At 54.0% G+C, this 25,764-nt stretch overlaps 5 protein-coding genes across 5 annotated transcripts; 2 read left to right on the top strand and 3 right to left on the bottom strand.

The window, feature by feature from the left end:
* Nucleotides 1-1,381: 1,381 nt before the first annotated feature.
* On the top strand, nt 1,382-7,124 carry SMAC4_01862 (uncharacterized protein). Its single transcript, XM_003348791.2, has 3 exons — nt 1,382-2,088; nt 2,151-5,600; nt 5,674-7,124. Exons 1-3 carry the CDS (start codon nt 1,738-1,740, stop codon nt 6,661-6,663), a joined length of 4,791 nt encoding a protein of 1,596 aa, XP_003348839.1. The 5' UTR covers nt 1,382-1,737; the 3' UTR covers nt 6,664-7,124.
* Nucleotides 7,125-8,250: 1,126 nt separating this feature from the next.
* On the bottom strand, nt 8,251-14,059 carry SMAC4_01861 (uncharacterized protein; the record flags this gene model as incomplete). Its single annotated transcript, XM_066089664.1, has 6 exons — nt 8,251-9,007; nt 9,065-9,254; nt 9,317-9,766; nt 9,830-10,167; nt 10,967-11,060; nt 11,340-14,059. 6 exons carry the CDS (start codon nt 14,057-14,059, stop codon nt 8,552-8,554), a joined length of 4,248 nt encoding a protein of 1,415 aa, XP_065946774.1. The 3' UTR covers nt 8,251-8,551.
* A 1,776-nt stretch (nt 14,060-15,835) lies between these two features.
* On the bottom strand, nt 15,836-18,397 carry SMAC4_01860 (uncharacterized protein). Its single transcript, XM_003348789.2, has 4 exons — nt 17,966-18,397; nt 17,833-17,892; nt 16,572-17,573; nt 15,836-16,503 (listed from the first exon to the last, which is right to left on the bottom strand). Exons 2-4 carry the CDS (start codon nt 17,861-17,863, stop codon nt 16,304-16,306), a joined length of 1,233 nt encoding a protein of 410 aa, XP_003348837.1. The 5' UTR covers nt 17,864-17,892; nt 17,966-18,397; the 3' UTR covers nt 15,836-16,303.
* A 607-nt stretch (nt 18,398-19,004) lies between these two features.
* On the top strand, nt 19,005-22,970 carry SMAC4_01859 (uncharacterized protein). The gene is made up of 3 exons (XM_003348788.2): nt 19,005-21,386; nt 21,495-21,610; nt 22,019-22,970. The coding sequence occupies exons 1-3, from the start codon at nt 19,359-19,361 to the stop codon at nt 22,116-22,118; spliced, it is 2,244 nt and encodes a 747-aa protein (XP_003348836.1). The 5' UTR covers nt 19,005-19,358; the 3' UTR covers nt 22,119-22,970.
* Nucleotides 22,971-23,091: 121 nt separating this feature from the next.
* SMAC4_08855 (uncharacterized protein) lies at nt 23,092-25,392 on the bottom strand. The gene is made up of 2 exons (XM_066090861.1): nt 25,103-25,392; nt 23,092-24,967 (listed from the first exon to the last, which is right to left on the bottom strand). The coding sequence occupies exons 1-2, from the start codon at nt 25,351-25,353 to the stop codon at nt 23,530-23,532; spliced, it is 1,689 nt and encodes a 562-aa protein (XP_065946773.1). The 5' UTR covers nt 25,354-25,392; the 3' UTR covers nt 23,092-23,529.
* Nucleotides 25,393-25,764: the final 372 nt, after the last annotated feature.

The raw sequence follows: 25,764 nt of genomic DNA, 5'->3' as shown, positions 1-25,764 counted from the left end.
CCTTCCATGGCCAAAGGTCTGGCGGGCGCCCAGCGGTTGGGATGGAGCAACCCTGTCTTCACCTACGAGTCGAGCCTTCTCAGACGAGTGACGCTTCGGGTTCCCTCGACAAGTGTGACACCTAGAAACCGTGCATCCTCTTCCACTCCGTTGAGGCTTGTTGCCGGGGGTGTTCCGAGACCAGCTCTTGTAGCCTGCGAGGCGGAATTTGCAGATCTGTGAGAAAAACAAACAAATGCAGTGGACCGTAGCGACCAGTCTGATCCCAGGTCTGGATAGTCACGGGGGAATATGGTCTTATGGTATCCAGACGTAACCATTCGAGCCCATTCGGTTGTTGTTTTGTTATCGTTTGACGGGACCCAACGTAGGTCGGTTCGTGAATGCATTCATACTATCCTCATACGATGACACAAACGGACAATAAATGGATTGAAACCGGTGCTGCGTGTCCTGGGCATAAAGAAGACTTATGTCTGCTTTGTAATTCCTGGAGAGGCAAGGCAGTGCATTCCTCCAAGCAGATGGGTATAATTTTGACACTTATGACACTTTGTGAAGGCGTGAGCATTTCATTTCATGAACATCCAACAACGCCGGAGCTTCCACGACGAGACTCACAAGCAAGACATTGAGGATGCGAATGAGCGAACGTGCGACAAGGCTGTATAAAGTCATGAAATCATTGAAAAGAACCAACCCTTGGAGGTGTCGAAGTGAGTTTGATTGAGTTGAACAAAAGTCCTCGAGAATTCCTCGTTCGCAAAAGCATCAGACGAGGTTGGCTCTCAACGCAGCCAAAGTGAGTATGTTCACTGCCGGTGGGCTCTTCTGGGGCAAAATTAGGCAAATCTATGCCGAAAAAAATGAATATTGATGGACAAAGAATTGGATTTCTCCCATTTTGGGCGACTTTCAAAACTTTTATGATGCTTAACGAAGGAGTGTCATGACTGCATTCTAGGTGATTTGAGGGCATTCTTTGACGTGCGGTTGAAGTTCAAGTTGCATTGATAGTTTGACGTTGGACAGTGCAAATGCACAAGAGTTCTTACCATACTGGGCTGGCTGATATTATGCATTACAATATACGTAACTTTGAAGCAGCGTCCTCAAGACAGCGCATTGTAATATTCTGTAAGATGCTCACAAAGTTTCACCGGGCCCCTGCCTGTGGTCCCCTGTCCTGCGGACGCTGCAGCTCCTTGGCTCTCAGCTCTCTGCCTGCCTGCCATCCCGCCAATTGCCCCCCCAATTGTAGTTCACGAATTGTTGTACTGTCACGCGAAGGAACAGGACGGGCGAGCGCGTAACACAGCTGTCGCCGAACATATCAACAACTCATCAACCCCCCGCAACTGATCGAATTCCTCCTCCGAGTCCAGCCGCCTGTCGCGCGACATCTAGAAACCATCTGCGCATATCATTATCTCGGATTGTCTCTCGTGGCTCGCGATACCAAGCTGTCCATATACCTCCAAGGATCCGCGCATCGCCAATCGCGAGTCGACGACCTCACCCTCGACGTTCCTTGTTGACGTCGCACCACGGCACCACGCGCGCCTTGCGATCGCCCAAAGACGACGGAAGAGCCTCCCAACTGATATCCGCCTCCGCCTTTCTATTCGATCCAGTTACCCGTCTTCGCCGCTTGGCCACTTGACCACATCCGTCACTGGCTAGCTCGCCCACCGATCACACGTCAGAGGCCGGCTTCACTATAGCACATAAGCCGCCATGGCGCCGCGTCGGAGCGCTCCCGAGGAGGAGGAGGAGCTGGAGCTGGAGCAGGAACAGGAGCAAGGACTGGTCGCACTCGAGTTCAACGAGCCCTTGACATGGCGCCCCGGCAAGCCCATTTCCGTTGATACACTGCTTAAGAGACTCGACGCCCTCTCCAAGGAGCTGTCGGATATGGACCAGGAGACTGTGGACACCGATTCGCTGGTCAAGGTCGCTAAGGACGTCGCCTCTCACCAGCTTATCCAACACAAGGACAAGGGCGTACGAGCATACACAGCATGCTGCATTGTCGATATCCTAAGACTATGCGCCCCCGATGCGCCCTTTACCCCATCACAACTCAAGGTTTGAGAGCCAAAAAGATGCCATTTTATGGACCATCTGCTGACATCGGTGACCCGACACAGGACATCTTTAATCTCAGCATAAACTCCATCATTCCCGCCCTTTTCGATCCCTCGAATCCCTACAACAACCAGCACAAGTATGTGCTACGGTCTTTTGCCGAGATTAAGAGTATCGTTCTGCTACTCGATGTCGAAGGCAGCGAGGCCTTGTTACTCAAGCTTTTTACCACAATTTTCGACGGCGTCTCAGGTCTCAAATCCTCCAAGGGAGAGCAGGTTGGAAAGGACGTCGAGTTTAGTATGCAAGAGATGTTGGGAGCGCTCATTGACGACTCCGTGACCCTTCCAGGAAAGGTCGTCGATGTCATCATGGCCCAGTTCCTGAGAGCTGCTGCTCCGGGACTAGGCAAGGAACGCCAGGATCATGTGCCAATCGACGACAGCCAGGCAACACTGCTCCTGAAGGAAGAGCCTGAGGCTTACCAGATGGTCAGGAATCTATGCCAGACTTATGACGACAAGATGGCCCGTTTCGCCAGTCAATATTTTAGTGACGTGATTGTCGACGCGACAGGTTTTGCTGGGAAGCCGAATGGTAGCAGAGACGAAGATGACGAAAACGATGAGGGTGATGGCCCAACAGGCCCTTCCGAGTCCGACTTGAAGGAATTGAGGAAAGCGCATGTGCTTATTCGGGAGATCTGGAAGGCTGCCCCCATGATCCTTCAAAACGTTATCCCCCAGGTTGATGCAGAGCTCTCGGCAGACAATGTCCACTTGCGACAGATGGCAACGGAGACCCTCGGAGACATGATTTCAGGCATTGGCGCGGCAGGTCCGCCTCCACTGCCCATCCTTGATCCAGCTGCTTACCCGCCATTGAGCCTGGAAGAGGAAGATAGAGCGGAACCCCCAGTGACCAACATCCTCACCACGCCGCTTTGCTCCATCTCCTTCTCGCAGACACATAGCACGACGTTCCACAACTTTCTGAGTAGAAAGAATGATAAGGCTCCCTCTATTCGTGCCGCATGGACCACGGCAGTAGGCCACATTCTCTCTACTTCGGCTGGAGGGATCGGACTCAGCCGCGAGGACGAGGCTACTCTGATCCGAGGGTTGGGAGAGAAGCTCTCTGACAGTGATGAAAAGGTCAGACTTTCAGCTGTTAAAGCTGTCGAGACCTTCAAGTTCCAGGATATCATTGCCAAGCTAGGACCTAATGGAGGAGTAGGCAAGGATGGGTCGGTTCTCAACACGTTGGCCGATCGCTGTCGCGACAGGAAACCCGCGGTTAGAGTTGCCGCCATGTCACTGTTGGCTAAACTCTGGGCTGTCGGGACTGGAGAGATGCTTGCTGGAAATGAAGCGGTAACAGCAGCGTTGTCTGGCATCCCGTCACGCATCTACAACGCCTTTTACGCCAATGACCTGGAGTTGAACGTCTTGATGGATCGCGTCATCTATGAGTTCCTGGTGCCTCTGGGGTTTCCGCCAGCCAAGAAGGCGACCAGGAATTCCAACGCCAACGGCAACTCCCAATCGCAATCGGCGAATGCGGCATCCATCGACCATGATGCTATCAGGGCTGAGAGGATCCTCCTCCTGGCCCGCTCACTCGACGAGCCGGCGAAGAAGGCATTCTTCGCCATGCAGTCTAGACGGCCTCAGTTCGCAAAGATTTTGGAAACCTACCTCGACCAGTGCGATCGGTACAACGGTGGTGTTATGGAAAGCAACGCCGATAAAATCACCAGCAACCTGAACAAAACGGCCGATTACATCGCACAGTTCCTTCCAGAACACGTTAAGAGCAAGACGGACCTGATCAAGTTTGCCAAGATTCACGATCGCCGCAATTATAACCTGATCAAATATGTCATTGGCCAGGAGAATGACTTTAAGACGGTTTATAAGGCTTTGAAAGAGCTTATCAAGCGCTGTATGGCCAGCAAAGACCCCTCAGTTATCGACACTCTGCTTCCTTTGCTCTACCGTTCCGGTTGTCTTCTGTTCAACCGCAGCCATCTGTCTACGATCATGGAATACTCCAAATCAGACAAGGACGGCTTGGGATCGATTGCGCACGAGATCTTGAACGAGATCTCTCAACGCAACCCGGACCTATTCAAAACTCACATCGGACAGCTTTGCAAGGATCTTGTTGACCAGGCCCCTACTGCCACAAAGCCGAACGATCCCATAGTAGCGGAAACGCTCAAGGCTTGCTCCACGTATGCCCGGAAGTTCCCTAAGGATGTCGCCATGGATCGGAAGTTCGTGCAGACCATGATCAACTACGCGCTTTATGGCCAACCCGTCAAGGCTTCGAAACATGCTGTCAACATTGTTCTTTGTAAGCAGGATGACAAGAGCATGGTCACTGCCACTGACATTCTCCAGCGGATATTGAAGGGTTGGTCGTATGGGTCGAGTAACTTCCTTAACAAGCTTACCGCTGTGAGCCAGTTGGAGCTTCTTGCACCCAAGGTTACTGAGGATGCCAGTGATGAGATCCTCAATCTCACCTTTAAGGAGATTCTTCTCCAGGTGCGGACCGACGCCAAAGACAGCGACCCCGATTGGGTCAATGGCGCTGATATGGACGAGGAAATCCAGGCCAAGTGCCTCTCACTGAAAATACTAGTCAATAGGGTAAGGAGCATCGAGGGTATCGAGGAGGCAAAGGAGAAGGCCAGTTCTGTTTGGAAGGTGCTCAGGAAGATCATCAAGGAGAAGGGCGAGATTGTCGAGGAGAAGGAAACGCCCAAGCATCACAAGACGAGGCTGAGGCTTCTGGCGGCACAGTTGATGCTGAAGCTCTGCACACAGAAGCATTTCGACGATATGCTCACGCCATCAGATTTCAACCTTTTGGCCCTAACTACCCAAGACATGGTCGAGGAGGTGCGTCACGGTTTTGTGCGGAAGCTCCAAAAGTATCTGGCCGACGGCAAGCTGCGGTCGCGTTACTACACCATCATCTTCCTCACTGCCTTCGAACCCAGCGTCGAGTTCAAGAACAGGGTGGAGACATGGATCCGTTCCCGAGCGCGCCACTTCCAGAACCTCAAGCAGCCTGTTCTCGAGGCGATCATGGCTCGCCTGATCTCGCTTCTGGCCCACCACCCCGACTACAGCAATGAGGTGGAATACCTCGTCGACCACGCCCGGTACATCCTCAACTACATAGTGCTGGTAGGCACCGAGTCCAATTTGGGCTTGATATACAAGTACGCGGAGCGTGTGAAGCAGACGCAAGATGGACTGAACCCGAACAGCGACGCCCACCGCGTCTTGAGTGACTTGGCGCAATCCATTATCAGGAAGTGGCAGGAGAAAAAGGTTTGGGCTTTCGCTGCGTTCCCCGGCAAGGTCGGCCTACCTCTCGGCCTGTACACGGCCCTTCAGTCGCACAGTGAAGCGCAGGCGATCGCGGAGAAGTCGTATCTCCCCGAGGGCTTGGATGAGAAGCTGGACGAGCTTCTCAGGGCTATGGATCGGAAGAAGGTACGCAGGAGGAAAACTCGACCGGCACCTCGTACTAGTACAGCCTACTAACGTCCATTCCCCTTTGTCACAGAAACGCAAGTCCACGTCCGCCGCCACCGGCACCAACAACCGCGACGGCCATAAGTCCAAGAAAGTCAAATCATCCGGTGACCGCGACGGCGACCGCGAAGCCAAATCCTCCCGCAAGATCGCCACAGCGAAGTCCAAGAAGACACCAGCCAAGAAGAGGTCCGACCGCGACGATTGGTCCCCTGGCGCGGCCGTTCCCGAGTCCGAGCGCCGACAAAGCTCTCGTCGCGCGGCGAACAAAGCTAAGGGCCCCTACACCGAGCGCGACTCGGACGATGACGACGAGGAGATGTTGGAGGGTGTGGCCGAGTGGGAATACCTTGACGAAGACGATGAGGACAAGGAGGGTGATGATGAAGAGGGAAGCGGGGAGGAGGCACCGCCTAGGCGGACTGCTGCCAAGGCGAGCGCAACGACAAGAAGCAGCCGGAGGGAGGACAAAGAAAGTGAAGAAGAGGTCAACGAGGAGGAGCCCGAGAAGGAGCAGGAAGAAGAGGCCGACCCTGAACAAGAAGAAGAGGCCCCCACCGCTGCCGCCAAAAGGACCAGCGCCACCGCCAAGGGCAAGAAAGCCGCTGCCTCTCTGCCGGTTAGAAACGCGGCTGCTGCCTCTACGAGAAGAAGCGGGCGCGGCAAGGCCGCAGCAGCAGCAGCATCAGCCAAAGACAAGGATGACAGCGATCTAAGCGAGCTCAGCGATGTCGAGATGGTTGATGAGCCCGAAGCCGAAGCCGAAGCCGAAGCTGAGGAGGCAGTAGAGGCTGAAGAGGTTGAAGACGAGAAGGAAGAGCAAGAGCAAGAAGCGCCACCAGCTCGTGCCAATGGCCGCAAGGCAAAAGCTGCTGCCCCAGCCAAGGCGAAGGCTGCTGCTCCAAAGGGGAAGGCGAAAGCCGCTGATGCATCGGCTCCAGCTAGGAGAAGTGGCAGGAGCACGAGGGGAAAGCAGCAGGAGCCAGAGGAGGACGATGAGGATGCTATGGATGAGGAGTGAAAGGGTTTAGTAGGAGAGTCTCGATGACCTAATTACTGGAGGGTTGATAAGGGCAAGGGAAAATTGGTCGGCTCGACGACGGCTTGAGTTGACTGACTATTAAAGTATCTGATACGCAGAATGATTTCCACTTTGTTAGTAGCGTACTTTACTTCACTTTCAAAAAAAATGGTAGTTGCGAAGCTATGGGAGCATGCGGCGTGACGCGAGGTTGCGTTTTGATATCTATTATGGGATCATCATGGAGATGAGTGGCTTGTACGAGACATCCGGGAGAGGAAGTGTTCTGTTCTTCCAGAAGTGATGAAAAGGTTGCCAGAGCCAAAAAGTTTCCTTAGAGCCAGTATTTGTATATGGATGTACATTTTAGTTTTATGTATAGGCGTGAAGTTTGATATGGGTCTTTCCTTTTCTTTTTATCTTGACACCTCGTGTGTTGTACGTTACACCTGGTGAAAGGACAACGTCGAATATTCATGCCCCGTGAAGGATGACATACATCTCTACTCGTCCGGGGCTAGAAGCGCCTTTGGGACCTCAGGCAAAGAGTACCTCTACCTTTACCAAACAGCGCGTGTCTGTCTCTTTCATCACCAACATCGACCACATCGGCCAAGAGCAGCTAATATGGCATGGCGCCTGGTGGTTTCTACTAAATCATCCCACATGATCCATCATCCAGCTTTGCTTCTTCTCAACGTTAGGCAGAGCGGTCGGTGTATATACGTACGTAGCCTCAGGTAGCTTGATGTAACATTTCTCGAACATTTTCTTTCTTTCTAACTGTACCGATGTTAATGAAACGCAACATGGCGAGACTACTGAGCCCCAAGTCTAGGCTAGTAACTTCGAAACCAAAAAAAAAAAAAGGCTCATGTTTCATTCATTAGTAATTTTTGGCACCCGGCCTGCTTACGCCGCAACTTAGAGGTACCTACCCGGGGAAGGTAAGGCGTGCGTGGCAGGGACTAGGACGACTGAGTGAGTGGTCTTACCTACCCGCTGCTCGCTCTTTCCTATTTCCCTCCATTGCTCGCTCACCATTGAGTGTTCTCCGTTGCTCCCTGTCAGTTCCATCCAGCGCTATAGAAACTGAATGCGGTGGTTACCGGAAAGAGCGAGAGAAAACTTCTTGCGTGACAGACAGACATCCATTCAGTTGTGCCTGGCCTATATGGTATACCATGCATGCTCTCGCTATTATGCGCGCGTGCATGCCGAGAAGAATTTTCGACCAAGCTGGTGTGACCGAAAAGGCACGCAGGTTATGAAGTCGAGGTGGTATAGATGAAAGAACAGAACCGGCTCGTTGGTCGATAGTTTGATGACCGTTGGTTGTTTGGCTGGCAGGCTTGTTAGTCGTTGGCTGTTGTTAGGTTGTGTGCCTGTCTCTAGGGGAATGAAAAGAGTTTTTCTGCTCAATCGTCTGGGGGTGTGTGTAGCCAGCCAGGCAGGGCGCGGCGGCGTTGGCGGGTGATACAAAGCAGGGAAGCAAGCGGGACAATGAGGGCTATGGTCGGGATCGATCTGGACTTGGACTCGGAGTTTGACCGGGCGGCCTTCATTCATCGGACTCAAGATCAATCATATCATCAGAAGACTTGTACTCATATTAGGTTTCAGGTAACTGGAAGCAAACGTGCCTCCTGTCTCTTGCTCCTTGCTCTGCTGTGTAAATTTATTTTCACAGCCAACCGTTCCTCAACCGCAACCCATAGATAGTATAGCTAAGCCTTTTACACCATAACCTATGCAAACCCTAAAACGTGGAAATGAAACGGTTCAAAAACCACTACTAACTAGGCCCAACAAAGGGATATCTTCAGTTGTTCCTAACACCTGGCTGGCTAGGTTTTCCTCCCTTCCCCAGAGATCATCATGCTTACGCTCATGCGTCCACATCCATATCACCGTTCTGGAGTACCGCCGTATCACTGTCTGCGCTCTTCCTTCCGTTGCTGTTCCGCTTTTTCCTCCTGGGAGGCCCTGGCTCCTTGGTGTGCTTCGCGGTAGCGACATCATCGGTCGCGGCCGGCGAGGGGGGCAGTTCCTTTTTCACCGTTGGCGTCGTCATAAGATCGCGGACTGTCTTCTCCGATTCCCCGTCCGTGATGGACTGAGATGAGTTCGTCAGGCTCGGGACTTTGGATGAGACCAACTGATCCTGAGAAGCAGCCACGGGAGTGACGGGCTCCAGCATGCTCTTGATCTGATTTGTCATCTTCTCCATTTGGGCAAGCATAGCACGCAAACTCTGTTGGTCCATATGGTTCAGTTTACCAGCGGCCAAGTGATCAGAGTTGCCGCTCGCCATCAGCGAAATGACCGAAGGGTCAGCTTGGGCCTGCGTCGGAAACTTAGTCATCGCAATCGCCAAGGCGGTGAATTGGGATACACGTACCAACAAGGCATCAACCAGGATATTAACGCCACTTGTGCCTTGTCCGCTCAGCGCAGCCAGATTGTAGACCGCTTGCTGTTCTTCCAAGCTCCGCTTGTTGAGGAGAGATGACCCAACCGAAGCCCCAGTACCGGTAGCCTGAGGAATATTGAGAGGTGGGATAGGTTTGCCCTTGCGATTTTCACGAACGCTGTGCCGTATGTTAGTCCTGCTGTCGCTGAGCAACTTCGTGCAAGATAAGCAAATACATACCGTGATAGGAAATCGAGCTTGATGCCCTTGGCAGGCAGTCTTACAACCTTGCCATAGGTCTCGACGTTCTTCCAGCCACTCTCGTCATCGCTATCCTCGGGTTCGACTTCGATGTAGCCATTGTTGATGTAAGCGCGACTGTAAGCTGGCCTGATTACTGAGGCGCCCTTGATCTTGCGGAACTTGTGAGCCGGCGCCAGCTGACCTGGCACCTTGGCGAGCAAATCATCAACGTGGCAAGGACACTTCCACGTTCGGAGAACAGGCGGGTTGGCCAGAGGCGGATCAAGACAATCCAAGTGCCAGAAGAGGCCACATAGACTGCACGGGATAATGGCTCTGGTGCGGGCGGAGGCTCCCCCTTGGCAGAGATGGCATACTGCCGGATCTCCCTTATCATCACGTAACCTGAAAAAGTCGGGTCCGGACTCCTCGTCGTTCTTTTTCCTCCTGCGACCCGTTTGTCAGTACTTGAGCCGCAACTGAGACATCGAACGGGGAAATGGGACATACTTAGCCGGTGGTTTGACCAGAGGCACAATCTCCTCATACTCTCCATCCTGACCGGTGCGAACGGCCTCGAAATACTCACGCACATCAAGCGGAAGGGCGAATGCGCTCGAGTTCTTGGCATCCAGCTTCTCCATCAACGACGCGAAAGGGCCGCTATATACCGGAAAGACCGGAGGTTTGTGAGCGGTGCGACAGACATTGCAGAACCACTCGTCGGGCATAGCACCTTGCATCAGCGGCGGATCCACGCAACTGAAGTGGAAAGACCGGGTGCAACCATCGCAGCAGATGAGCTGACCGTTACCACCACATGATGAGCAATAATCATCATTGTCGTCCTGGAGAACCTCATGATAAGCGGTTAGCGACGACAGCCTAGACCTGGGAAAAGCAGAAGAGAGCGATGATTTGTGCGGCATATTTCACGACCGGACTTTATGAAGTGGCCGAATGGCAGCAGTCGGAACAAGTGAGAAGACAAGTAGTAGTATGTAGAATGTGGATGTTGGTAGCGTGTTGTTGTTCGCCACTAAAAATATCACAGACCCCCCGGTGCCCGTCCCTGCCTTGCCAACTACTGCGGCCTGCACGCGTTGTGTTGTGCGGATGGAGGCGTGGCATGGGCACGAGGGATGGCGATGTCGGGAATGGGCGTAGACATGGGCATGAGATTGGGAGGATGAGAGGACGAGCAGGATAGGATCAGGACCGAGTGATGTGATGAGCAAGGGGCATGGGGCTGTTTTTGGGGGGAGATGGGGGATGGGGGGATTGGGGGATGACGGGAGGGAATGATGAGTGGGTGTACGTTATGCTATGGGGGATGGGCAGGCAGGGCAGGGCAGCAGATACTGTGTAGGGTAGGTAGCCGAGTGAATGGGAGGGGTGATCAGACAGTGGGAAAAAGGGCCTCCTGGAAAGGAGCGAAAGGCCGCAGTGCAAATCCAGTTCAATCTGTGTTCCGAGCTAGCCAAACGCCCCCCTCCCCAGGCGAGCCCAGCAAGCCCAGCACCATCCGCCTTCTGGCTTCGCTTCCCAATAGGAAAGCCCAGCCACGCACAAACGACGGACACATAACACATGAAAAGGCAGGAACGGAATAGAGGGAAAGATGACAGACGAGAAATGTCTTCTTACCTCCTTGGCATAGTTGCCATTTGTGACAGTCGGACTACTTCGCTCTCCGCTCGCCCGCGGGATGCCGGCCGCGGACGACTTCTTCTTCATCGGCCTGCATTCAGAACAATTAGCAACGTGAAAATCAGATATAGTGACAATTGGAGTGTTGAGCATAGCCACACGATGATGAGGACACCAAGCCAAGGTAGGCAGACTCTGGTGACACTGGACGCCAGCGAGAAAATTTGATCATCAAACCACCCTGCCAAGTCCACTCGTAACTGGCAGGCAGTGGCATTTCCGGGACGGAGCAAGAGATGCACAAGAGACGAACTGTCGCAGGAGACCCGAGATGGACATGTAGATAAAAAGGGAGCAGTGAATAACTTACGAGTTCTTAACCCTCAAGCCCGTCCTTGGCTTCTTCGCCGGTCGCAGCACAGGTGTCCCTGCTCTCGAGTTCGCTGCCGTCGACGCAACGTCCGATGCAGGGAAAGCAGCCGCCGTAGGTGACGACTGCTGGTCTTCCAGTTCAACATGCGACCGCTTCCTCGATGCACGCGTGCTCCGGCCTTCGGCTGAGACAGAGGTAGCACGCGTTGTCGTCTCCGGTGCCGCTGAGCTCATGGGTCGCGTCAAAGACGGAGACACCAGCATCTCTTCCACCTCCACAGAAGGTTCCTCCGAGGGATACGATTCTCTGGTAAAGCTCTCGGGGAACGGCTTGTTGTAGTTGGCCGTAATCTTTTTGGCGCTCTGTCGCAGGCGATACTTGGGGTCGTTCTCGTCAATCCGCCCAACCTTGCTAGGAAAAACAACACCTTGAACACCCGACTTTGAGCCTTTCTTTGAGTTCAGATTGGGGAACAAAGGCGCGTCGACGACGGCAGGCATTTCGTATGGACGTCCAATAGCGGGATCCAGCGAATCGCTCTGCCTACCCGTGGGTGACGCCGGTGATGGGAGAGCAGGTGACACGTTCCCCTTCCTCCTCACGTTGATGCGGCGACGAACCGTGATTGGGCGTGGCGCAGCAGCATCATGATTGCCGCCCTTGACACCATTGTCAGCTCCACTCGCAGCATAATCGACCGCGGCGGCGGGAGGAGAAACGATGGGCGCGGGGCTGGCACGAGAGGATGTGGCCGAGATGGCAAAGCTCGTCCCCAGCCCGTCTCCATCGTACTCGTCTGCCGGTGGTGAGAGCGATCGTGCGCTCGACAACGACGACGAGCTTGAGATGGAGCTCGCCCGCCCCCTCTTCTTCGGTGAAACCGACTTGGCCGTTCCATTCACCCCGTTGACGACCATCTTTGCCTTTGCTGATTCAGGTTTCTTTGGTGATTTGTGCTTCTTGCGGACATGAACTTCTCGGATTCCACCCTCAGCTTCCTGCTCATGGTCTGGCGGACGCTGCTCCTGTTCCGGTTCCGGTGATGCAGGCGCGAGTACAGTCGCGAGTGCAAGCGCAGGTTTTGTAGCAGACGTCTTCGAATCCAGCAATAGCTCCTGCTCCTTCTCCCCTTCTTCTTCCGGGTCCTGCTCCAGGTGAGATGAGGAAAGATCGAGAGGTGGGTCAGAATGAGATTGCTGATCTTCGTACTCTTGCTCTTCCTTGTCAAGTTTGCCTCCTCTGAATGAAATCCTTGGCACGGGGTTAGAAACCAACTCCGGCTGAGGTGCTTGTTGTTTTTGTTTGTGTTGTGGTGGTGATGGTGGTTGTGGAGATAATGGTGATTGTTGGTGTGGAGGATTAAGAAGTTGAGGGTCGAGCGGAAGCTGTTCAAGAGCAGGCTCAGATGTGGGTGCCAATTCGGGTTCGGGTCTTGTCACTGGCTGTTCTGGCTGAGGTCCTTGTTCAGGGTTGGGTTTGGGGTGCGGACCAGGTTCAGGGTATGTTGGCTGGTAGTGCTGAGGCTGCCGTTGCTCCTGCTGGAGTTGGAGCCGCTGGCGGTATTGGAGATCCTGCTGATTGTGCTGGTGCAACGATTGTTGCTGGACAACAGAAGACTGTTGCTGGAGCTCACGGACCCGCTCCGGAGCGCCTTCATGACTGGCTTCCTCTTCTTGCTTAACATCACCGGATCCAGCTCTTTGCTGCTCAACCGCATCACGATAGCGTCGCACGGCGGAAATGTCAAACTTGACAAGATGGCCGTAAGAGGCCCGCTGGGGCTGGGGCGGCGTCTGGCCCATGGCCGTCATATTCTCAAAATAATTCAAGCCCATGTTTTTCCTTTTTGCTTCCTTCTTCTTTTGATGGAGCATCTCTGCAAATTCTTTGAGTATCCCGGCATCTGCAGTCTGCGTGAAAACCTTCTCCGCAACAACCCGGAACCTGGGGTCATCGTAGAGCGTCTTGAGGGCGTACGCCGTAGGATACCGATGATGCGCCACAGCCTCTTCCACCGCCCTTTCTATCACTGTGTCCAGCATCTGCGTCCGAGGATCCACGATGAGCCCGTGTGAGATGGCTAAAGTTTGAGAGATGGGCAGAGGACGGCGCGTCGAAGCCGAGAAAATAGGGCCAGGGGTCATGCTCTCCGATCCCGTCTCATCTGCGCCCGTCATGATGCTGCCGTTTCCACTCTCTTCTTCATCTTCCGTTTCGTCCTCCTCGGGTGCCGGAGTAGTTGCTGCGGGTACCGGTGCGGGCGCTGGGGGCGCTAGAGGCCGCTTGATCACGATTCTCGTCGTCTTGAAAGGCTTCGGCTCGGGCGGTGGTGGTGCAGGTGTAGCCTTCTTGAAGAAGCCCGCCTTGGGCATGGTCCCCAAGGGCGCCATTCCTTCGACAACGCCGTGGCGTACCAACCCGGCGTCGGCAAAGCTGGGCTTGTTCTGCACGGGTGGTTCCAACCAGCGATCCATGAACGTCTTTTGGCCCTCTGTTCCCGAGCTCTTGCTGTTGCCGCTTCCACCTCCGTTCCCTTTGCTCTTTCCGCCGCTGCCGCTGCCACTGCTGCTGGCGTTGGCGCTGCCACCACTCCCACCGCTCCCACTCCCACTCGCGCTAGCACTACGTTGCCCCCTGATCGGATCAACAGAGCCGGATGGTATTTGGCGTGGACTAGAATATCTCGATCGCGTGCTTCTCGTACTTGGTGAAACCATGTGGTATGGCCAGAAAGATATGTCTTTCCTTGTCCTCGACGGGTGGTTGTGTTGGTGAAGGGATGCGCGGGGCGCAAGCCGGAGGCCGTAGGCAGATCGAGATGTGGGCTACGATATTATCGAACGGACCGCGGGTTCGCCCCCTTCTGCAAAATCCCAAGTGCGGAAAGGTGTGTTAGGGCGGCTTCGATTGAACCACCACCCGGGGAGGCCCTTTCGGTGTGTGCACTCGGGCCTATACCAGCCAGTTAGTATCGTCGCGATAAGTGTCCGATAGGAGGCCTTGGATGCATTACCTGCTTCTGCGACCAAAATGACGAATATGGCAAAATAATAGCGCCAGAAGCGACGGCACGCGTGGAAAAGGGCAGAAGTTTATGGGGGAGGGCAAGGTGAAGCTGGGAAAGGAGTGCGATAGTTGCTGTTGTTGGGGGTGACGGCAGGAAGGGGCCGGACTCACGGTTGTAAACAGGTCGGCCTGGGAAAAGGAGGGATGCTTGGATAAGGAGGTAGTGGAGGGAGGAGCAATCGAAGGTGCTGCAGCGCTTGCAGCAAGCCCTTCAGCGGGTTGTAGTAGCCAGAAGAATGGCCGCTTCAGGGGGTCTCCAACGCTGTTGTTATCGCAAAATAGCTCCTAAGACTGAGTTTCAGCTGACGGGCTATTGCCCCTAATGCCCGGATTCCTTCCCGGCACTGAGGTGCCCCTGGCTTCCCGTCTCTTCACTGCCCTAGAGCCTAAGGTAGGTAATAGCAACCGGACGCCCGATGCACAAGCTGGAGGGTCTGGAGCTCAATCCGGAGCGGGAGTGAAGGACACCCGATGTCTCGATAGCTGGAGCTCTTTACCTTGGGTTCCCGACTATTTTGTCATTCAAGTGGGATGTGAAGTGAGGTGATGGTGATCTGTGATTCATAGGTAGGCGCCGAAACCCCCATTCCGAACTGCCTCCGGGAGGGTTGTTGACTTCTCCTGACCAGTTTACGTCACGAACCTTGCGCACGCCTCTGGACGATTCAACCCTTTGTCGTGTCGTTAGTTTGCGCTAACACCCCAACCTCGTAGGTGGTCCTGATTTCGCTTCGTGGCGACGAATGCTGCGTGATTGATGGTCACCTGCAGGCTGGATAGGTAGATGTTCTCAGTTGACCGTTTTGGCAACACACAAACCACGGGCTTCAGTTTGCTTTCAGGCGGGCTACTGCTGGGAGTAAAGTAAGTAGATGAAATCGTCGCTGTCATATGCCGCTGTGCTTGAAGAAGAAAAAAGAGAAAATGGTTGTTGGGAACACGCTCTCTTCAGGCGGATGCAGTAGGTTCTGTTTTCCCTTTCCAAGGAGTTGGTATTGTGTAAGCGTGATAGAAGGGGGTGGATGGAATTTGTAGGGAGGGGAAATCTCACAAATATTGACAGTACTGCAAGCTGTCGATGCGATGCTTTCGTCCGGCCTGACAAGTCCCATACAGAAGAACGCACCTGATCAATACCGGTATGGCCACAGGACACGATTGTCCATCGAAAAGCAATAGCCCCCGATTTAGGTATTCATTGGAAGCAATTTCTTTCTGGAAATGGCCGAGTCCAACGCTCTTGCACTGTCTTTAGTCGCAGAGCTTCGAGTTTCACGCAAGTGTCGTATTGCATGGCAAGTGCATCAGGCTTCAGACCGAAAAATTCCATGGGTGTACGCTTCCGTATACCAACTGGCGCTGCCTTTTCGTAAAAATACCGTAAAAAGGAATCTATGATGTCGCCATTAGATTCACGATCTTCAGTTTGTTCTTTTTTTTCCCCTCTTTCTTCTTGGTCAATTCCTTTGATATTCGAGTACTAACTCAGAATTATGTGTTGGCTAATTTCACTTAGCAAACGCCATCCTGCCTTGTACAGGTGTGCCTCAGCTGAACGCTTGCGATGGATGCTAAAGGGGAGCCAAAGCAGAACTATGGCACTGATAAGCCAAAAAAAAAGATCACAATGTGCAGGCTCATCAATGGGGATGAATCCTCCCACCTTCTTCAGTCCCTCTTGTCTCCGATGGAGCCCGTTGTTGCTTGCGGTTTGCCCTCTCGTAATGCCACGGGGATGCAAAGCGTGCCGGACCGAATGCTCCATCCGAAGACCACAACCCAAAAGATGCACCGGAAATAGCCAGAAAGGCAGCAACTTTCGAGCTAAAGCAGCCCAGCTTTCCACATTAATCCCTACGCCAGACTACTACAGCCAATCATGTCCAAACTCCCATTTACTCCTCATCGGCCTTCTCGCCCTCCTTCTTGGCGGCCTTCTTCTTCTTGTTCTTGCTCTTGCTGCCAGTGTTCCTGGAGAGGGGCTGGGCAAGGATGGCAAGGATCTCCTCATCCTCGATCTTCTTGTCGGTCTTGAACTTGGAGAGGTCGAGCGCAGGGGCGGCGCCAAGCTTGGTGAGGCCGTTCTTGGTGATGGCTATTGAACCAGTTAGTGAGACTGCTTAATTCTAGTTCACAAAAACACATCCAAGACTCTATACGTACCAACAGTGGTAAGGAGTCTGGCAACAGGAGAGTTGTCCTTGTCACCAGCAACCTCGTACGCGCGGAAGACGTTTCCACGGACGCACTCAATGACACCGGACTTAGCATCACGCTCGTCCTCAAGCTGCCTCAAGCTGAAGGGGAAGGTACCGAACTTCTTCTGGACCTCAGAAAGAAGCTTGCGCGAGCTGGGGCGCTTGAGGGCATAGGTGGTGGTGGTGCGGCGGTGGAGGGTAGTGCGGTTCTCGAACTGCTTAACCTTGCCGGATCCCAAGCTGACGCCCATCTCGACACCCCAGACCTCGCCAACCTCGGGGACACCCTCGCCCTTGGTGTTCTCGCCAGCGGCAATCACAATCTTCTTCTTGCCCTCAATCTCGTTGCGGTCAAAGAGCCACGAGGTGGTGCTCTCGACGAGGTTGCAGTCGTAGGCGCCGACAACCTTCTGGAGAAGGTCGGTGATCTTGGCCTGCGAAGGAGGCTTCTGGGAGGCGGCCTTGGCCTTCTCCTCATCGGTACCGGTAGCGAGAAGACCAGGGGGAACCATGAGGCGGAGGAGGACCTCGTTGGCGTAGTAGTTGGCGAGAATCAGGTCAGCGTTGCGGCCCTCGATAACATCGTCGGTCTGGTCCTTGGCGGGGGCAACGACGGTGTCGCAAATGATGGAGCCGAAGCCATCGATCTGAGCACCGAGCTGGATCTTGATGGGCTCACCGGCCTGGATCTCGACAGCAGCCTCCTTCTCGTCGGTGCTCAAGGGAGTGTAGGGAGTGACGAAAGCAGCGGGAGAGACGGTAGTGGGGTGGGCGAAGCCCTTGGTGATCTTCTTGCCGCGGTAGACCTTGGCAAGCTCCTCCTCGATGAGCTTGTCGCCCTTGGCGCAGATGTCGACGATCTTCTCGCCGGCGACGACGAGCTTGGAGACCTCAGCAAGGACCTTCTCAGAGATCTGAGCAGCGGTCTTGTACTTGGTGAGGGTATCGGGGTTGTTGAGGGAGTAGTCTAGCAGCAGGGGTCAGCCTTTGAAGAGCATATGGGCGCATAAACAGAGCAAGCCGGTAGCAAGCAAGCTCCCGAGCCTGTGTGTCGCAGGCAAGGGCCGGCTCTGCCAGGAACGACGAGGAACAAGATAGGAGAGTTTAGACGCCAACCTCTCTAAGTGCGCAGCTGGAGGAGGGAAGGAGAAGAGGACTGAAAAAGGTATGTGGAAAATGGAAGAGGAAAGCTTCATGCTTGTAGCTCAGCTTCTTTTGCAACTAACCAATCTCCTGCTTGGGGGTTTCGGAAGCCATGTCGGGCAATTGTACAGACGATAGACTGTCTACTGGGAAATGAAGCTTAGAATGAATGTACGACGGTTAAAGATTGGGCGGGTGTTGAAGCTATGTACCAACCTTTGGGGTGTGGATGGTGGAGAGTGGAAAGAAGAAGGAAAAACAGCAAAGTCGGGAGCTTCGAGGTGGGCCGGCTTGATGCGTGCGATTTTGCTTTGTTGCTGGATTTTGTGAAGGCGGGGGAGGGGGTCTTTCTCTAGGTCTGGGTCTGGGTCTTGTGCTCGCCCAGTGCCCAGTGCTCAGCGCCCACGCCTGCTGTCATTGGATTGAAGCCTATGTGCTCCACCGTCTTTAAGGTAATGTACGGGATCCAGCCAAATCCAGGACATGACGATGGACGACTCTCTGCGATTGTTATTGCGACTTCCATTGCGACGGCCGCGATTTTGGCGGCCTTTAAAGTTGTCGCAGAGGAGCGCGTTGACATCGCATTCTTTCGCACTTTAACTGCCTTTCACCACTTTGGATGAATTGCTCACGCCGAGGATTCTCAAGTCCACAAACGTCCACGGTTGCATCGGCGCAAGTCCACATGTTGACGTCCGTCTGTCGAGTTCTGCTCTTCTGGGGCAGGCTCGTGACAGCACAATTCGTGGCAGGGGCAAAGAAGCCTGCCGGGACTCCCTCGACATTGCGAGTCTCTGCCGGTGCCATTGATTGAAAGCGCAGACAGACAATGGCAGTGACACGGGTTCAGGCGCGCCAAGAAACAACTGCCCTGGCAGAAAGAGATCTGCTTTGGCATGAGCTAACAAGTCCTCAGTACTTGTTATGGCAAGGCATATGTGCTGCTTATTGAGTATCGAGTACTTTGAGGAGAGACTGACACACGTCCTTGCCTGGGACACGGCTGTCTTTTGCTGTTGTTCCATTGGTCAAGAACAACACTGCAACTAGGTAGGTCGCTCTCACCTTTAAGCATCCAATTGCCAGTCAGCCTCCGATCTGTTACAGTGAGAGATGCGCCGTGCGGTCCAAAGTTCAGTTGCCTCGCTGCCACTGCCTCCCGTTGTACCGACCTGACCTTACTCGAGCACACTAGTAGTGGTGTATCCCGCAGCCCAGCCTCATCTCCTTCTCCCAAAAATTGGAAGCTGACAGGAAGAACAAACAAAAGCACCACGAAGCACCAGACGACATACGAGAATTGGCATAGCTCAGGCTACATTGCATCCCGACGACCACGAAACGCGAAAAACAGGACGGAACATCGTCAACCAGCTGCCGCTTCTACTGGCTCCAGCGAACGACGGGATTTCGAAAGAGGTTTCCTCGAGACAACGCGACCTGTCCAGTTCCTCAGTTCCTCGGATTTACACCAACATCATCACGACCAGAGCTACCAGTAGCTAGCTACCCAGCATTGACAACACCATCCATATCGTTCATTTCTTCCTCTATAATCGAACACGCGACCGACCGGTACGGCGACGCATAGCGACTGCGACTCTCTATGGCCGCTTCGCTGTCTTCTGCCTCGGCCATGGCCTCTGGCAGTGCCGGCGCGGAGGCTGGCGCTTCTTCTGCCGATGCCTCCTCTTCGCTCAATGCTTCCGGAACGCCTGCCGCCTCCGGTTCTCAGGCCCCCTCGGCAGCCTCCAAGGTTGGCAGCCCTCAAGATGGCGCGACGCCGCCCGTCATCCAACGCGACAAGGACAGTCTGAATAGAGTCTTGGTTGACCGTTTTGTTACGCGCGACCTGATCCACGCCGCCGCTCTGAAAGATTCGCAAAAGGCACTCAACCAGGACATGAGCAACAGGCTGGCACGGGTCGACCAGTACAAGGCTATGACCAGTCGCGACAGTCGGAACAGAGTACCTCCAGCTCAGCTCTACGGCCAGGGTTACAATGGCTACGGGAACGGGGTTACAGAAACAGGCGGGCCCGTCAAAATCATATACCCTTCGCAGAAGCCTCGGCCGGGCAAGCGGACGACACCCCCGCTCAAGTTCAGTCGCAAAGATCTCAAGAAACAAGCCGAACAACACGAGGAGCTTGTGCCCATCAGGATAGACGTTGACTGGGACAAGGTGAAACTACGTGATACCTTCACCTTTAACCTCCACGAGCGCCTCATTCCCGTCGAGGTCTTTGCCTCACAGTTGGTCGAGGACATGGGGTTGAAGCCGCCCATGGACAAGCACGTTCACGAACAAGTGGTTACACAGATGGTGGAGCAACTCCAGGACTTTTATCCCTTTGTCCATTCAGAAGAGGACGCGTTGGACCCTGAATTACCCTACTCAGCATACAAGAATGATGACATGAGGATTTTGATCAAGCTGAATATCACCATTAAGGAGCACACGCTGGTGGACCAATTCGAGTGGGATATCAACAATCCGATGAACTCGCCAGAGGAGTTTGCTGCGAGAATGGCCGACGAGCTATCTCTTTCGGGAGAATTCACAACGGCGATTGCTCACTGCATCCGTGAGCAGACGCAGCTCTTTACCCGCAGTCTCTACAGTGTAGGACACCCCTTCGACGGGCGACCCATCGAGGACCCAGACCTCACGGCCGCCTTCCTTCCAACACCGATCCCCTCCACGCTGCGACCCAACCAACAGCAAAAGGACTATGCCCCCTACCTGTACGAGAACACGGAGGCAGAACTAGAACGGACCGAGACCATGTTCTCGCGCGAGCAACGCAGACAGAAACGATCCGTCAACAGACGTGGTGGGCCCCAGTTGCCCGACCTCAAGGAAAGGCAAAGAACGATTCGGACAGCCATTGTATCCTCGGTCATTCCCGGTGGAGTTCGGGATATCGAGGACAGCCGACTCTTCAAGAAGACAACGGGACCAGTGGCGACCACTGGTGGGCCGGGAAGGGGCAGGCGCATCATCCGGGACGGAGACCTTTCCGATTCAGAAGACAGCATGGACTCCGCACCAGACTCTCCCGCCATGTCAGTGCCTCAAGGAACCGCCCGAACGCGTGGAATGCGTGGGGCCGCCACGGCCGCTGCCCAGCGCATGGCGAACATCGGGCGATCGGAAACACCCGAGACCATTGTTCATCATCACGAGACAAGGATGTCACGAAGGTTTGGCAGGGAAGCGACACGTGAAAAGACTGAGGAGCCTCTGCAACAGCAACACATTGTTACTCTTCGGGTCAGCCCTGCCAGACTGCGGAGAATCATTCAAGGAAGAGACAGCAGGACGAAACCGCCAACGCCGATTGCGTCCGGCTCTGGGACGCCCGGTAACCCAAGAGCCACGAGCACAGCACTACCTGGCTCGATGGGTCCGCCTCCCACTACTCCAGCTGCCGGTTCGCAACACAACCTAACCACCAAGGTTGCGACGCCGCCGACGAACGCCGGGGCCGGTGTTGGAGCTGGAGCTGCGGCGGGTGGTGACGATGCTACTGTTGGTGCTGTACCGGCTCCCCCACCCCCGGCCAACGGAGACCCGCTTCCTCCATCGGTAATATCCTCCCAGTTCACACCTGGCCAAGGATCGTTCGTGGTACGCAGACAACACTAACATTGAGTTTACGTTTTATTTCTATGCAATTTTTTTGTATAGCCACCAATACCAGAATGGCTCAATAATTGCCTCGAAGCCCTGCACCAGAAGTACCCAAATGACTCCTTTAACTGCATAATGCGCCATAACGCGGTGGTGTACGATGGTCTTGGTGCGGCCAAGATCGTGCCGAAAAAGACTCGAGAAATCCCGTCCGATGCTCAGTATATGTGGCTTCCGAGAATCCGGTGTCGAGACTGACGGCAAAATGTATGTCGTAGGCCCCGGTTTGACGTTGGACGGGTTCGAGGTGCACCTGGCGAATCGAGCACATCTGGAAAACGTCAAGGAGAAGAGAACAGGGCGCGGATGAAGAATATCGACAGTGGGAACTCGTCCATGGAGTAAGCGGAGCTCAGCTCTGGCAGTTAATCGCGGTATCACAGCCAACGATTCTCAGTTCCAAGGAGGAACACGAGCCCGGGCTATAACAATTGTCAGCACCCAAAGACAAAGTGGAAGGACAGCATCCTCTTGAAAGTGTCCCTTAACAAACAACAAAGTCCCCGGGAACGCGGAGGACAACGCAAAAGCATAAGCATAGTTGCCTGGCAATCCCTCCCGTACAAAAGGCAGATCACAATGGAGGGCCTAACACTGCACGTCAAACGCTGCAACGCCGCCTCACAGACCCCCAAGATCATCCTCGAGATCGACACCGGTGCTGACTGACGTCAACTGTAACCCCACATCCGATCTCACCTTCGCCCGTCCAGACCGTCATTATCATCGCCATTGCCATCATCGCCCTCCAGCAGAACGAGCTTGACGACTGAGGCGACAAGTCTTGTGGTCGGTCTACCTGGGTCAGGGAAGTTTTCAAGATGGCGGGAGGTTGAACCCGAACCTATGCCCCTGGGCCTGAGATGGGATGAAAGCGATGGTTGGCACGAACGAAGCAGGGAGGGCGTATGTTCAGGGGGGGTGGTTAAGTTGGAGCGAGAGCCTTGGGGATTTGATTTGGAGCTAGGGCTTTGAGGCGGACGGGCAATGCCGCTTTTTCTCGTCCATAAGAGATTTAATCAGAAGCGCTAGCAAGAAAAATGAGAGCGTCCCATTGGGTATCTTCCCCATATGTAACTAAATTCCCATGCATATGCTTCTTTTCTCACCGAAGAGTAAATCTCTTATGAACGAGAAAAAGCGGTAGGGCAAGGGAACAGCTAGCTTAGGAGGCACGGAGGGAGAGGATAACAGGTGATGGAAGGTAGGGTAGGGGGACGCGAAGGGTTGGAAAGCAGAACACACTGAACATAAAACAGCGGCACCACAACTAGAAGAGAAGAGGTAGCCTTAGCATAAGCATAAATGGAGTAACAGAAGGGTTGTTTGGTTCAAAAAGATTGATGTCCCATTACTTACTCCTTCAAGTGTCTTCCCTACATTGTATTCTTGATACATACATTACGTGAGGTACTATTCAACGTTGAACGCAGCAATGAGGTTGAGAGCCGGACATAGAAAACTATCTAAACTGGCAATAGAGTGACTAGCAGGTTTGTTTAGGATCTCTCTCTCTCTCTCTCTCTCTCTCTCTCTCTCTCTCTCTCTTTTAACCTCTCCTACTCCATAGTCTGAACACAGACACATACACACAAAGAACAAAAATATGATGAATATAGCTCTTGGTATCGGCTACAATGTAGTAAAGGTCGCGACTTTTCGGGCGTCATTGTCATCCGCCCAAGAGATTAATCCGGCCCAGTCCAGTCCAGTCCAATACATTCGTCCCTTACATGAAATCGAACAGGAAAACAACACCTAAAAACCTAGCAGCCAGTCCATCCATACATCGATCACACGCGCGCCCCCATTTCCGGCCAGCCCTGGTCGCCATACCAATGCCACCCACCCAAATTTGAAAGACATAGGAGAAAAACAGAGATGATGGTTAAAGAGAAATGTTTCGGCGGTGGTGGTGGTAGTGGTGATAAAGATACCCTATTGGATACAATAGTGGAAGGGTGATGTAAAGAAGAAAAAAGTGAAAAAAACGAGGCCAAAGCGTGAACCATATTAGTGCAGCTATGTATTTGGTATTGTGATAATGCGGGTATGAGATATCGCGGTAATGGTAGTATCATCAGGAGTGGAAAAGATCCCAAGCTCTTTCGCAAAGCCTGATGAACTCCTCCTTCTTCGCCCTTTGTGTCTCGGGGCTATCTCTTCCTTCGCCAAACGGCCCTGACCTCCTCTGTGACGCCCTCCCATTACCGAGCGGGGGGCTCCCGCCTTCCTCGTACTCGGCCCGCGTCCTCCTCTTAGGAGCAGACGACGAGGGAAGTGTGCTGCTGTGCATGTTGCTGCTGCTGTAATTATTGCCGGGAGTATTGTTGCTGGCGCTTCGGCTGGCGTCAGTCATATGATTACTAATATGAGAGGGCGGGCCTCTTTGAGATGATGCGAGCGTAGAAGGCAGATATGTTGGCGGTGGTGGTGCGTGGTGATGCGCTGGACCGTTGGGGGGAGATGGCGGTGTCGGAGGTTGGTGTTGACTGCTGCTGCTGTTATAATGTACATACTTGGGCAGTAGTTCTGTTCGGCCAGCCGCCAGGTCTTGCTGTGCTTCCTCGGCGGACTTGTACTCCCTTGGCCTAGCAGACGTAGGGTGTTGAGGTTGCGGCGGTGGAGGCGGCGGTGGGTGGTGAGGTGATGCTAGCGGTCCATGGCTGTGACTCTGGCTGGCAAAGAGGGCATGTCCGCTTGAATCCGGATGGCCAGACAAGCCCTGGCCAAATACATCGGAAATCGGCGGCAGTCTGTTGTTCGTCTGCTTGGCAGGCACATGGTGGATGTGCGATGTGCTGGCGAGGTTCGAACTATGGTTCATGAGGTGGCGGGTCAAAGGGTGAGGGTTCTGTCTTCCAGGGAATGACTGGCCAAGGGGCGCAGACTGGATAACCCTTTCGTTGGCGAACTGCTCGTGGGAGGGAGCGACGATGCTCAATCCTGGCGGAGGGCCACGCTTCCGTGCTAGGCCTGGTGTCTTTGCCGCGAAGTGACCTCCATCCTTATCCCTATCTGGAATCTCAGGGGCCTTGAAGCCGGCCGACTGTTGTTGTAACCTGGATTCGATGATCCGCTTCTGCTGCTCCTTCACACTCATACTGCGATGTACTTGCTCCTTCATGAGCGGATCGTGTGTGACAAAACCGGGCGATAGACAAGCGATACCGACTTCCTTGATTCCGAGTCCGCTAGTGTCACGGGCAGTGAGGGGTCGCGCAGAACCGGGAACGCCGTTGTTGGTGTTTGTGTTCTTGGAAAGATCCAATCTGCTGGGTCGGTGCCTAGCGGTGGGTGGCGGTTGTGGTTGTTGTTGCTGTTGCTGCTGCTGCTGCTGCTGCTGTTGTTGTTGTTGTTGTTGTTGTTGTTGTTGTTGTTGTTGTTGTTGTTGTTGTTGTTGTTGTTGTTGTTGTTGTTGTTGTTGTTGTTGTTGTTGTTGTTGCTGTTGTACGTCGGGCGAGCCTGGTTCCTTCTTGACGATGATCCTGGGTGCCGAGCCACCAGCGCTGCGAGAACTGTAGTATTGAAGACGGTGAGCTGATCAGTGACTGCCCGATAGCAATAGCGGAAGACGATGTTCGAGACGAGAGATGGAAAGAGAAGAAGGAAGAAGATGACATGGACAATCAGAAAAAAAGGAGATTACTTACGTGCTGGGTGGAGAGGACTTGTGTGCAGCGGGTGTCGCACCCACAGCTCGGGGGCTGCCACTACCTGACCGGGGAGCTGGCGCATTCGGGTTCGAAGAGGATGGGGGCGGCGGTGGTGGTACAGTGGCCGTCCGTTGCGTGCTGGGCGACGATGTGGAAGCGGGCGCAGCGGTGCTAGCAGAGACGTCGGAGCCGTAGTTTGGCCTGTCGTGAGGAGCCGGAGACGCGGCCATTGCAATGGCTGTGCTCATGGTCGACTTTGATAGTCGAGAGTATTGGTTGTGGAAATTAGGAGAGCGTGACGGGGAATAAGAGAAAAAGATTGGAGCGACACGGAGCGAGTGGTTGGAAACGGTATTGAGTGGTTGAATATCCCTGGGAATGCTCTGCAAATCCGGGGGGTGTTGGGTCGGCAGGAAATTGATTGAAAGAGGCGAACAGATGTGCCTTGAAGCGCGGCGGACGGGATTATTGGGAATTATTGCTATTGGGTTGGGATTAGAAATCGACGACGGATGGATCGCAGCAACGTGTGTGTGTGTGTCTCCCAAGCCGGTCCCAAACCAGGTTGGTAGCAGGTGTGAGCAGACCCCCTGGGACAAGGTATAGTCGGACTAGTCGTTAGGTGCCGGTGCTGGTGTGCCGCCGACCTATCAGTCGCG

Source organism: Sordaria macrospora, chromosome 4 (genome assembly GCF_033870435.1).
Source record: "Sordaria macrospora chromosome 4, complete sequence".
NCBI classification, from domain to species: Eukaryota; Fungi; Ascomycota; class Sordariomycetes; order Sordariales; family Sordariaceae; genus Sordaria; species Sordaria macrospora.
This window is presented reverse-complemented; position numbering and strand designations above follow the sequence as displayed.